The sequence below is a fragment of the Myotis myotis genome, unplaced genomic scaffold (genome assembly GCF_014108235.1).
Source record: "Myotis myotis isolate mMyoMyo1 unplaced genomic scaffold, mMyoMyo1.p scaffold_m19_p_21, whole genome shotgun sequence".
NCBI classification, from domain to species: Eukaryota; Metazoa; Chordata; class Mammalia; order Chiroptera; family Vespertilionidae; genus Myotis; species Myotis myotis.
In genome coordinates, this window is record NW_023416326.1 from 5,637,679 (window position 1) to 5,651,012 (window position 13,334).

The 13,334-nt window shown below is 48.0% G+C and overlaps 1 protein-coding gene across 1 annotated transcript in view; it reads right to left on the reverse strand.

The window, feature by feature from the left end:
* DNAH14 (dynein axonemal heavy chain 14) overlaps positions 1-13,334 on the reverse strand; it is a 137,304-nt gene that overhangs the window by 25,703 nt on the left and 98,267 nt on the right. The window contains exons 57-65 of the mRNA XM_036355199.1: positions 12,679-12,860; positions 12,145-12,253; positions 11,169-11,294; positions 8,715-8,809; positions 7,679-7,838; positions 5,207-5,338; positions 4,484-4,579; positions 2,106-2,246; positions 227-442 (exon numbers count right to left, since the gene is read on the reverse strand). Of these exons, the coding sequence (XP_036211092.1) occupies positions 227-442; positions 2,106-2,246; positions 4,484-4,579; positions 5,207-5,338; positions 7,679-7,838; positions 8,715-8,809; positions 11,169-11,294; positions 12,145-12,253; positions 12,679-12,860 (1,257 nt within the window). The remainder of the gene's footprint in view (positions 1-226; positions 443-2,105; positions 2,247-4,483; positions 4,580-5,206; positions 5,339-7,678; positions 7,839-8,714; positions 8,810-11,168; positions 11,295-12,144; positions 12,254-12,678; positions 12,861-13,334) is intronic.

The window sequence follows — 13,334 nt, forward strand, 5'->3', positions numbered from 1 at the left end:
AAAAATGTATTTTGTGACTTTTGCCCAAAGGATTGGGAAATAGTAGATGTAACTAATTGAGGAATTAAAACTATAACTTAAAAAAAAAAAATTAAGGCCTAGAACAGACTTCAGTACTTCCATTTATCAAAATGATTTGGGGGAAAGACCCAAGCCAAAAAAAATGCACGTGCAAAAATTCAAATCAACAAAAAGCCACTCAACTGGCTAATAGATATGGTAGTACCTGCTGTGTTTGTGCCATGACTTCGATTAAAGAAAAGCGAGAAGACAAAGAAATGTTGTTTTTAGTGCAAAGATTCTCCCACTCATTCACAATCAGCTCGCGGAATTCTGCTGTTAATACTCCGCTGTAGACAATGCACGCTGCTGAAATCAGGATGTCGCCCACAATCCCTTCCAACTTGCTGTCTATCTGATCGATTGTTTCTTGCCATCGAGTCTAAATGTTAAAATGAAAATGAGTTACTGGTCTTTACTATAAAATCTACTATTTCGAGACATTTTGGAAATTAAATGCCCCCCCCCCCCCCCAGTTGGATCAATCATTGCCATTCCTATTCCTCTTCTCCTGCTGTGGTTGTATAATACAATCAATCATGGCTAAAATAAAAACACGCATTTTTTTTTTTTTTTAAGGGAACACGAGTCCTATTTTTGGATTTGCCGATGGGATCATATTCGCTAAGATGGATAGGCGTTTCAAATCCTTTGTGTAATAAAGCAGGGCAATTAAAAAATAAATCATATTATGTTATTAATGGCGTTCAATAATAATAATGTCCAACATTTATTAACTCCTCACTTATCTGATAGACATTTTACTTTGAAAAAATCTCATTGGACTCTTTCAATATCCCGTTAAATAAAAGCCACTGACTTCATTTTAATAGAGGAGGGAGTTGAAGGTTAGAGAAGTTAGGCAGCTAGCTCAAGTTCACAAAGCTCTCGCTGGGTGGCTGGGGTCTGAACCCACGCTCCCTGGCTGTGCGGCCTCCTCCCTCGGCCTGTGCTTAACTGTCGGTAAATGAAGCGCGCTGGCCAAGACCCCAGCCTCCGGCAGCTGAACCTGGGCTAACGCTGATGTTCGGCCACCGCTCAACATACAGGCTCTCAAGGACATAGACGGAGGGGTGTGCTCTCCCTCTGCTGGGCCTAACTTCATAACCTCCTTCCGCCTGCCCTGTAGGAGCCTTCCCTCATAGGTCTCTACTTCAGGTTCTCAACCTGTGGGTCGCAACCCCTTGGGGGGTCGAACGACCCTTTCCCAGGGGTCGCCCAAGACCATCGGAAGACACATCTGTAATGGCATATTGTTTTTGTGATCAATCACGTTGCTTTCATGATGTTCCATTTGTAACAATGAAATTGGGGGGCACCACGACATGAGGAACTGTATGAAAGGGTCGCGGCATGAGGAAGGTTGAGCACCACTGCTCTGCTTAAACCAACTAAATTAAAATGATGTGGCCCTGACCGGTTTGGCTCAGTGGATAGAGCGTCGGCCTGTGGACTCAAGGGTCCCAGGTTCGATTCCGGTCAAGGGCATGTACCCTGGTTGCGGGCACATCCCCAGTAGGGGGTGTGCAGGAGGCAGCTGATAGATGTTTCTCTCTCATCGATGTTTCTAACTCTCTATCCCTCTCCCTTCCTCTCTGTAAAAAAAAAAAATCAATAAAATATATTAAACAAAATAAAATGATGTTGAGGGTTCTGTAACATCCTTTGAGAGAGCTGAGGTCTGACTAAACCTCCTCAGCTCATTAGGGATTCCAGGATAGACAAGGAAGATGAGTTAGAAGAGAAGTAATAAGATAAGGTGAAAAAGGTCAGAAGACAGAACAAAAGAAAACGTTCTTTTCCCTTCCTGGCGCTCCCACCGCCACCCCCTTTCGCCCCATCCCTTCTGACACATTCATCCCGGGTTGTTCCTGTGCTAGAAAAGAGAACCTGACACTCACAGAGTTTTACTGGGCATCGCACCAAGGTGTGCTGATGCCTCAGGGACCAGCGAAACAACTTCTGATCTTTGGGGTCCGTTACCCCTGTTTGAAGACAAGCATGAGAAATTAACGGAGGAGACAGAAGACCAACAAAAGTCACACCTTCTCATCTCCCAGGGCGGTGAGCAGCACAGACGCACAGTACATGCGCCTCATGGCGAGCTGTCTGCGACCTGCTAGTACGTCTTTCTCAGCAACGATATCTCTGTAGGCGGCACGCAAAACCTGCAAATGTTCTTCGACCTGAAAGACAATTAATTTATTATTGAGATTAATCTTATTTTGCCTCAAGAGTTTATTTCTATTTATAGAAATACTAGAGGCCAGGTGCACGAAATTCGTGCACGGGTAGGGTCCCTAGGCCTGGCTGGCGATCAAGGCTGATCAGGGCCTTCCAGCTGCTGGCCGGGGCCTTCCTTCATTCCGCGCTGCCCCCTGGTGGTCAGCACACGTCACAACGAGTGGTTGAACTCCCGGTCGATTGAACTCTCAAGGAGACAATTTGCATATTAGCCTTTTATTATATAGGATAGTGTGTAAACCACTTCATTTTCACATCCTGGGAAATCTTCCAGGAAAGATACATTATTTTACCAGTAAAAATGTACACTGCAATACTTAAATAAATAATCCTTTGATATTGAAGTTTTGTTTTTTCAAGTAGAATTTTATTGGTTTCAGAGAGGAAGAGGGAGGGGGAGAGAGATAGAAACATCAACGACGAGAGAGTATCATGGATCAGCTGTCTCCTGCATGAACCCCACTGGGGATCGAGCCTGCAACCCAGGCATCTGCCCTGACTGGGAATTGAACCATGACCTCCTGGTTCATAGGTTGACGCTCAACCACTGAGCCATGCCAGCAGGGCTGAAGTTTTTTTTTTTTTAAGTGCCATCTTCAATAAACTACATAGAAGAAAACACAGGTACTAAACTTATGGACCTGGGTCTTAGAGAAGATTTTATGAATTTGACCCCAAAGGCAAGGGAAATAAAGGCAAAAATAAATGAATGGGACTATATCAAACTGCAGAGCTTCTGTCCAGCAAAAGAAACTGCCAACAAAACGAAAAGGCAGCCAACCAAATGGGAGAAGATATTTGTAAACAGCAGCTCTGACAAGGGGTTAATATGCAAAATACACAAAGAACTCATACAACTCCACACCAAACAAACAATCCCATTCAAAAAGGGGCAGAGGAGCTGAGCAGACACTTCTCCCAAGGCATACACATGGCCAACAGATACAATATATATCAGAGAAATGCAAATCAAAACTACGACGAGATGCCATCTCACCCCGCAAACATGGCCATTATCGACAAGTCACGACAAGTGTTGGAGAGGTTTTGGAGCAAAAGGAACCCTTAGTCCCTGCTGGTGGGAATGTCACTGGTGCAGCCACTTTGGAGAACAGCATGAAGGTTCCTCAAAAAATTAAGAATAAGAGTTACCGTAGGACCCAACTGTCCCTCCTCTGAGATTCCACCGGAAACATCGGAAAACGTTATTGGCAAAGGTATCTACACCCCATGTTTATTGCAGCTCTATTCATGGTGGCCAAGACATGGAAGCAACCAAAGTGTCCTTTGATAGAGGACTGGATGAAGAAGATGGGGGTACCCAAACACCATGGGATGCTACTCAGCCTTAAGAAAAGATGAAATAGCGCCATTAGTGACAAGATGGATGGACCGCGAGACTATTCTGCTAAGTGAAGTAAGTCAGTCAGAAAAAGCGAAGAACCGTTTGATTTCACTCATATGTAGGATATAAAACTGAATCTCATAGACGCAGACAACAGAGGAAAGGGGTGGTAAAGGGTGGAGGGGGCCGAATATATGGTGACGGGAGACGATTTGACTTTGGGTGGTGGGCATACAATGCCATACACAGATCATGTTTCACTTGGAACCTGTATGATCGTACTGACCAGTGTTCACCCCAATAAAATTAAATTGTAAAAAGGGGGGTGAACAGGAGACCAAGTCACGCGGGCGTTCGAGTAGACCAGGGTAAGGGATGATGGTATTTTGGCCCAGTGGTCTCCCAACTTTTTATCACAGGTACCCCAAAATTATTAGAAAAACAATGTGTCCGCTCACCTATGTTTAAGGTAACATTTAGATTTTCCATCATCTATAATAATAAAAGTGTAAAATGATAATTAGACCGGACGATCTTCCGGACGAAGCTGGGGCTGCCCCGGTCCCAGATGCCTGTCGGCGGCCAGAGGAAAGCCCGGGTCCCGGGTGCCAGAGGGAAGCCGGTGCTGGCAGCCGGGGGGAAGGAAGGCCTACTCTTGCTTGAATTTTGTGCATCGGGCCTCTAGTTTCATCGTAATTAAGCCTTTACTACCTTCATGATCATCCCCATTTTATCTTCAACTTATGAAATCTACTGAGATGATGACTCTTTCCGGATGCTGTTGTCTAGTTCATAAAGGTGTCGACAGTTTAACGGGTAAAAAAAATGTCTTACCAGCTGCAAACCTCTTTGTTTCTCTGCCAACCTTTGTTGCGAAATTCTTAGAACGTTCTGGGCTTCGGTGACTTGGATCTCTTTCGGGCCCACCACCTTAAAAGGAACGTCACAGCTTTGAGTGTTAAGAAAGTCAAGTTCACTTTAAAAAAAATGCCACTTTTGTTTAAAAATATATTATTATTGATTTCAGAGAGGAAGGGAGATGGAGAGACAGATACATCAATGATGAGAGAGAATCACTGATCGGCTGCCTACGGCACGCCCCCCTACTGGGGACCAAGCCTGCAACCCAGGCAGGTGCCCTTGACCAGAATCGAACCCAGGGCCCTTCAGTCCGCTGGCCAATACTCTATCCACTGAGCCAAACCAGCCAGGGCTAAAATGCCACTTTTGTTTAAAAGACATTGATAAGTGTCAACCCTTAGGACGAACTTGCCGAGAATTACGTGTCCAGAAGGAATATAAAATAGTTTAATATGGCGAAATATAGTAAAACAAACACATGAAACAGCAGCATCGCTGCCATAAAGATCGGAATTGGACAGGAGGGCTTGACAGCTGTGCGCGCTGGCGTGTGTTTGATTACAGGGTGTGTCCTTGCGCATTTCTTTCCCGACAAGTTCACTTGCGTCTTGTTAAATGAACAGTATTCCTGGATACTTCGTCCGTGCGAAGTGTCGCTTCCCAGCTGCTTTGGACGTTTGGGAGGGAAAGGCGTACCTTCCGGACGTTGTGGTAGTTGTTCAGAGCTATGATCCACTCGCACATGGAGCAGCAGGCGACGGACACGTGGGCGATCTTTTTGGGGTGGAAGTCGGGTAAGGTTAAAAACTTCTTCAGCTTTATGAACACCTGCAGGGAGCGTAAGCGGGGTGTCCCGTGAGAAAGATCGCTTCTGGATGTGAAGTCCTCCCTCATCCGCCTTAGGGTGAAATCTTATCTCCCGGCAGAAATACCCGGCTGCTCCCGGGCAGAAGGAAAACCACATACCTAGCTAGCCCTGCCTGGTGGCCCAGTGGTTAGAGCGCCGGCCTTTGGACCGGAGGGTCTCGGGTTTGAGTCCTGGTCAGGGGCACAGACCTGGTTGCAGGTTTGGTCCCTGGCCCCGCGCAGGAGGCAACCAATCGATGTCTCTCTCTCACATCCATGTTCCTCCCCCCCCCCCTTTCTCTCTCCCCTTCCCCTCTCTCCCACCCTCTCTAAAAATCAATGGAAAAAATATCCTTGGGTGAGGATTAACAAACCCGCCCCCCCCCCCCCCCACGCCTCAGCACAAACGGGCTCTCGTACCAATGATTTTTCCAGAGGGGGAAGCCCCCAGTGCAGACATCTTGTCGCTGCTGTTATTGCTACAGGACCTTCGCTACAGTTTTTAAAAGAGGAGTTCCGTTTAAAAGTAAAAATAGAACACGTTAACTTTCTCCGGCTTCGCACAAGTTGGGGTGCGCGGAGGTCTGAGATCTCCTTCCTGTGGGCCTCAGGGGTGAGGGGCTGGGGACCCCAAGAGGGGAATGGGCTGGACACACCTGCTCAGAGGTCCCGCCGGCCAACGGGGGGGGGCGGGCATGGCCCGGGGCACCCTGGGGCTCATGAGGTCACCCTCTCGCTCAGCTGTGCCACACGCCTATAGACCAGTGGTCGGCAAACTGCGGCTCGCGAGCCACACGCGGCTCTTTGGCCCCTTGAGTGTGGCTCTTCCACAAAATACCACATGTGGGCGCGCACGGACGGTGCGATTGAAACTTTGTGGCCCATGCGCAGAAGTCGGTATTTTGTGGAAGAGCCGCCCGCACTCAAGGGGCCAAAGAGCCGCGTGTGGCTCGCGAGCCGCAGTTGGCCGACCACTGCTATAGACCCACTGCGTGGAAAGGGCACAGCCCAGGGTGGAGACAGCCCACAGTATTTCTCATCTACTTCTGGGGGCCGTGGTCAGGAAGAAATCTCAGATTCCTCCTCCCGCCCCCACCCCCCAAAGCCGGACAGAACCACTCCGCTGAGGGATGCAGGCAGCCTGCCCTCGGTTTATTATTGGGGCTCCTGTCTATCACAATAAAAGTGTAATATGCTAATTAGACCGGATGCCCTTCCAGACAACCTTCCGGACGTCCTTCTGGAGGCTTTAGAGAGGAATCTGCTTCTTGCCTCTTTTGGCTTCTGGTGGCCACACATGACCTGGATTGGGGCCACATCAGTGGCATCTGGCTCTCCTGTGCGTCCATCTACATACAGTGCCAGGGTCCAGGGCCTTGTAACTCGCTGCCTACCCTGCCCCCCCTTTCCTCTTCCTGCAAGTCTCACCTGTCCAGCAGGGCCCCACTCTATGCTGCCCTCACCCCACTGCTCACTCAGGGCTCTGGCCCTGCTATCATCCTTCTTGACATCCTACAGCAAAGCCACAGTCTTCTCTTTTGTTAACTATATTCCTATTGATTTATTAGAGAGGAAGGGAGAGGGAGAGAGGGATAGCAACATCAATGATGAGAGAGGATCACTGATCGGCTGCCTCCGGCACCCCCCAATACTGGGGATCGAGCCCACAACCCGGGCCTGTGCCCTGCCCGGGAATCGAACCCTGACCTCCTGACTCTTAGGCTGCCTCTCAACCACTGAGCCACACCAGCCGGGCAAGACTCTGAATTAGATCTGCTCCAGAAAAACTCTTCACTGGGTGTCCAGACGACCTTACTTTCTCCGATTTCTTTTCTGTGCTCCAATCTGCCCCCATCTCCTCCCACACACGTCCGCACTGGCAAGTGCTCAGAACAGTGCCGGCCGCGTGTTGTACATAATCCTTTGCCGCACCCATAACAATAGCTCTCAGGGACCAGCTTCAGGATGGTGGCGCGGGCAGACCCCCTCCTCCCCTCCTCCCACGGAGACACCAAATCCACAGCTCCCTGTGGAACAATGACCTCTGAATGGAACCCCCAAACGACCTGGGTGACGGCTATGATTTGGGCAAAAGAGAATCACTGATGTGCTGCCTCCTACACCCCTCTACCCCACTACCCCCCCTCACTGGGGATCGAGCCCGCAACCCATGCATGTGACCTCCTGGTTCATAGGTCAACGCTCAACCTGGGTGCGACACCAGCCGGGCCAGAATTCTGATTTTAACGCTTCTGTTTGACCCTCTTGGTTTGTAAATGCAAACGTGCCCCGGACGCAGTCATCGGCGAGCAGGCTTTTTACCTTATCGGGTAACCGGTCCTTGTCGAGCTGAACCAGCTTTTTCAGGAAGCCAGTCTCCGAGAGCAGTAGCTTGGCCGTAGCCCAGGTAGGTTTCTTCTGCAGGAGGATGCACACCGCGTTCATGACGGTCAGGACCAGGTTAGGGGGGCGCGTGTAGACTCTGCAACAGACGGCGAGACGCTCGTCAGCTTCACGAGGAAAATCACTCAGAAGACAACACATACAGATTCTTTTAACAAGCGCTTTCGATAGGGAGAACTAATGGCCGATACAATAGCTTTTTTTTCCATTATTTGGGTGTCTTTAAAAATGTGGGTGTCTTGCCCGGCTGGCGGTGGCTCAGTGGTTGAGAGGCAACCTATGACCTGCACGCCCCCTACTGGCCATCGAGCCCACAACCCGGGCAGCGCCCTTGACTGGAATCGAACCCGGGACCCTTCAGTCCGCAGGCTGACGCTCTATCCACTGGGCCAGACCAGCTAGGGTGCTGCTTGTATTTCTTAGGAATGTCTCTTTTGTTGCCTTTCGCACCTGGGAAGGGCACAAGTGGAAGTGCTTCCCATAGCGTCACCTGGTGGCAAGGGCCGGCAGTGCAGCACCGACGTGCAGGGCTGCACCCCCACAGATCCCACCGCTAACCTGGCGGAAGGAGCAGCACAGGGCCCTCTGGTTTGTGGAACCGCAGGTCAGGCACGCACACAGGCCCTGGGGCTTCTCTGCCCGGGGTCTCGGCAAGACAGCATCTCACCAACTCCAGGACGCACGTTTCTACGTCTCTGAGACCGCGGTTGGGTTTATAACCAAGGGCGCACCCCGGCAGCACACAATCCTGACGTGCCTTCCGGTCGATGGCATCGTAACACGGATTAGGCACGGTAGATATCACACGTAATAGAAAATTGAAAAAAAAAAACAAACCTCCAAGATAGGTAAAAAGGGCCATCTAAACATGAATGTGGACTTAGTGACTTTTGCCAGGTATTTATGGCTTTATTTGGAACTTTTTCAACTCAAAAGAAAGAGGTACATGACTCACCTCAACTCAGAGATATCGGCTTTATCCAGGGCATTGAGAGCCAAGGTGGCCTTTTCCAGAGCCGGCAGGACGCTTTTCAGTTCATTGGCCGTTGTCTGCAAGAAGGCAGAAGCCCCCAGGTACATATGAATGGGTATGCAGTTGTGTTATTATTTACTAGAGGCCTGGTGCATGAGATTCATGCACTGGGGGTGGGCGGCCCTCAGCCTGGCCTGCGCCCTCACCGCAGTCCGGGACCCCTCACTCCTGCATTGAGCGTCTGCCCCCTGGTGGCCAGTGCACGTCATAGCGACTGGTTGCTCCACCATTCGGTCAATTTGCATATTACGCTTTTATTATATAGGATTAGCTATTTTCCCTACAAACAAGTGTAAACCTATCTCAAATAGGACGACGCCTAGGCATAATTCCAGAAACTTCCAACTTTCCTGGCGTGTGGCATTCAGGCGCGGGGCCAGAGGGCGGGCTATAAGGGGAACGTGTGCTACAGCGCTCAGCTCCAGGCTGCGGAGGAGAAGCAGGGGTTACGATGCCTGGACGCAGAGTCGGGCTGTGGAGGATCCTTCCGTTCCACACTGGCTAGGCTGAATTTTCCCCTTTTTGATGGGCGTTGTGCAAAAAAGAGTTCTTTAAAATCCCTGGGGTTTTAGGTAATAATCAAGATGTCTTCAATGTCTCAATAATGTAAGTGAAAAATTACATTCCTTATATAGATATGTGAAAGGTTTTCTATCATTTTAACTGTTATTTACAAATAAGACAAAAATTTGAGGGATGTTAAAAGTGATTGTGTGTCAAAATGAAGAATGCATCCTATAATCACACTGGAAAAATTCAAGGTCCCGGCTGAGTTTGCAAGAAATATTGACATTAATTAAAATATGAAAATCAGAAAACACACCTATAATGAAGATATTGATGGAAAACAGGTTAATGAATGCAAAGAGAATTTAAGATTAATTGCTAGGCAAGAAGTCTTGAAATGCCATTGCTGCTTATAGCAAAGTTGACAGCAATACTGATAAAAATGTTCATGACATTATCAACAATAAGTGATGAAGCTGAAATAAACTTTTCTAAGAAAACTATCCATATGAAAAACGCGTTTTGATCGACTATACCAAAATTTCTATCAGAAATGAAATTACAAAATCATTTCCATATGAAAAAGCAGTCACAGGGTATGCAGTGGAAAAAATGCAGGAAAAAGGTATTGTGGGGGTGTTTAAGGCAGTGAATTATTGAACAATATTGTTATTTTTCTAGATTGTGTGATGTTTGTAAAAATGGTCAGCTTTTAAAATTTTGTAGATTATTCGGTTTCTTTACTTGTTCTAAATATTCACTTCCGTGTCTAACTGTGCACTAGTAATTTTGTATTCTTTTGAAAAATATGGCCTCAGCCCGGCTGGTGTGGCTCAGTTGGTGGAGCGTCTTCCCATGCACCAAGAGGTCATGGGTTCGATTCCCGGCTGGCTCAACCCCCGGTGGGGGGGGGGGGCGTGCAGGAGGCAGCAGATCGACGTTTCTCTCTCTCATCGATTTTTCTCTCTCCCTCCCCCTTCCTTTCTCTCTAAAAGGTCAATAAAAACATATTTTAACAAATCAAAAAAATGTGGCCTCAAAATTGTATAAGCTTCAGGTCCTACAAAACCTGGATTTGCCACTGAAGCCAGATTAGCCCTGTAGTATGGGGGAAACCCATGAACACGACCCCTTGATTCCTCTACATCGCTCTTCCTTTGGCCTAAGTAATTGAAAGACTGAAGTTAAGCTGCACACATTGATGTATGGGTCCACGTAGCCCCTTCACGGGGTGGGGCCTAGCAGAGGTTCCGGTACCGCCCTGGGACTCTCACGTGGCATTTTTAAAATATATATATATTTTATTGATTTTTTTACAGAGAGGAATAGAGAGTTAGAAACATCGATGAGAGAGAAACATCGATCAGCCGCCTCCTGCACACCTCCCACTGGGGATGTGCCCGCAACCAAGGTACGTGCCGTTGACCGGAATCGAACCTGGGACCCTTCAGTCCGCAGGCCGACGCTCTATCCATGAGCCAAACCGGTTAGGGCCTCTGCTCCCTATTTCACTCATCGCGTCCCACACGGAGTAACTACTCAGGAAACGTTTGTTGGGATAAATATTTCAAGTACCCAGAGTTGGGGCACTATATAACCGAGTGGCCAGATTATGATGACCACCCCATCAGTACGATGGAGTGAATTAGTTATGCAAATAATAATAATAAAACCTTGGGAGTATTTGCTTAGGAAGTTCTCAATATTCAGTATTTTTGGAAGAGTCAGTGAAGTACTGATGGGGCGGTCATCATAACGTGGCCACTCCGTGTATATTGAAGAGCAGTTAGCCGACCTTTAAATGGGGGCGTTCGGGAATAATTTTGCAAATCTCCAAGTGACCCCTGTTGGTTATTGTTTTCATTTTACCTGAGCGTGCTCTTCCACAATCCTGACTTCTTCTGCCATGATCTCTTCGTCCTGTTTAACGAGCATCTGGACTTTCTCAACTACCTGGGAGTCCTTCTGTAGTTTTTCCATTAAGTTTTCTTTTTCCTAATGAACCAAATAAATCTTCTTAGCATGAATTTTAAGAGATTTTTTGTTTTCAAAGAGAACTTCAAATAGCCCATTTCGTTACGGTAAAAAATGATCAACATCAGCTTGGGATATCTTTGTTTAATAGACTAACAAAGATGACTATGCTAAACATCATTTCATACAATGCACATAAGGAACAATGACACGTAACGACTTTAGAATACTGGGCAGCTTGGCCGTGACCACAGAACATTTCAGATGACGAATAACTAGGGAATTTTTCTAGCTGAGGTTTTTACCATTAGTTAGATACTGATCATCACGTTTCAATATGAAAATACTAGAGGCCCGGTGCATGGATTTGTGCACCAGTGGGGTCCCTCAGCCTGGCCTGCAGGGATCAGGCCAAAACCGGCTCTCTGACCTCCCCCTGAGGGCTCCCAGATTGCGAGAGGGCACAGGCCAGGCTGAGGGACCCCACCAGTGCACAGCCGTGGCCGGGGAGGGACCGCGGGAGGGCTCCAGGGCGTGTCTGGCCTGTCTCACCCAGTCCCAATTGGCCGGCTCCCAGCAACTCTACCAGTTGGAGAGTCTGCCCCCTGGTGGTCAGTGCGTGTCATAGCAACTGGTCGAACGGTCGAACCAACAGTCGGACACTTAGCATATTAGGCTTTTATTAACTAGGATAATGACGTTAATATTTTGCTATCACTGTTGTTACTGTTCCCCTCCCTTGACAGAGAAGGAAATTGGGACTAAGAGAGATTACACAGCTATGTGGTGTCCAAACCAGAAAGTGAGCTTTGCAACGCTGCTCTGTGCTAAACTGTAAGAGCTTGACGACAAGATTTCAAATGGAACTTACCTTTGTTTTCTGTTCTATCTGAGGGGTGACAATCAGGAGCTCCTCCTGCATGTCTGTGACCAGAGCCCTGGCCTCCAGGATCTTGGACAGGCCCATGTAGAAGCGATCCCTGAAGGAGGGAAAGGATGGGGAGGGGTCGTTTATGACAAAACATCAGCAAAGCAAGATACACCGTGGTCATGGCCGGAAGGCACCGCGGTGAAGACACCAGCTCTCCCCAAACCGATATGGAGGTTTAATGCGATTCCTATCAAACACCGCAGTCGGGGACGCAGTGAAGACACCAGCTCTCCCCAAACCGATATGGAGGTTTAATGCGATTCCTATCAAACACGGCAGTCGGGGACGCAGTGAAGACACCAGTTCTCCCCAAACCGATATGGAGGTTTAATGCGATTCCTATCAAACACGGCAGTCGGGGACGCACGGGCGGGTCATAGGTTTGTGTTTACAAATAAAAGCGCCGATGCAACGTCTAGTGGAACAGAAACAGAAAAAATAAACATGTTTTCTGATTTGGTCTCCAAGTCTCACCTCTTCGTTTGCAATTCTTTCTCGCGTGACCTCAAAATGTGTGCAAATGTGTCCATGAATCGCAGGTAGTTTCGGGGGGTCACGTAATATCGCCTCCCGGTTTTTTGGAAGAATTTTGTGCTCAAGTCTTTCACGCTTCGGTGGATTTGGACACACGTGGGGGCAAGTTTTTCCGTTAAGTTCTGAAAAATATATACACTTTTTAAGAATTAAGAGAAAGCAATTCAAATATACATAAAAAAAAAAAGAGGAGACTGAACTCTGTAACTTGAAATAGTTGATCATTTTTGAGATGTGGGGATGTAGATAAAGGCCCCGGATGGGTGGGACCACGAATATATGAGTTTTAATAGCTGGGATGGTGCGAGAGTGAACGAGGCAGAGCTATGGCCAATGATCAGTGGCACGCCAGACTCCATTCACTGGTCTGAGCCCGCGTTCCTGCTCTGGCCACCCACGGAGTCAGGGACCTGTGGCCCAGGGTCCATGTTTACGACGCTTTCTTCCGCTCTCATCTTCCTTCAGGTAGATCATCCCTAGCAGGACACTCAGTTCCCTTGAGTAAAACAAACCTGTAAGAACGTAGGGGTTCACAGGATATACAGATGCATAGGTGAGCGGAACAAGAATGGAAAGCGAGTCCCCACGGCTGAGCT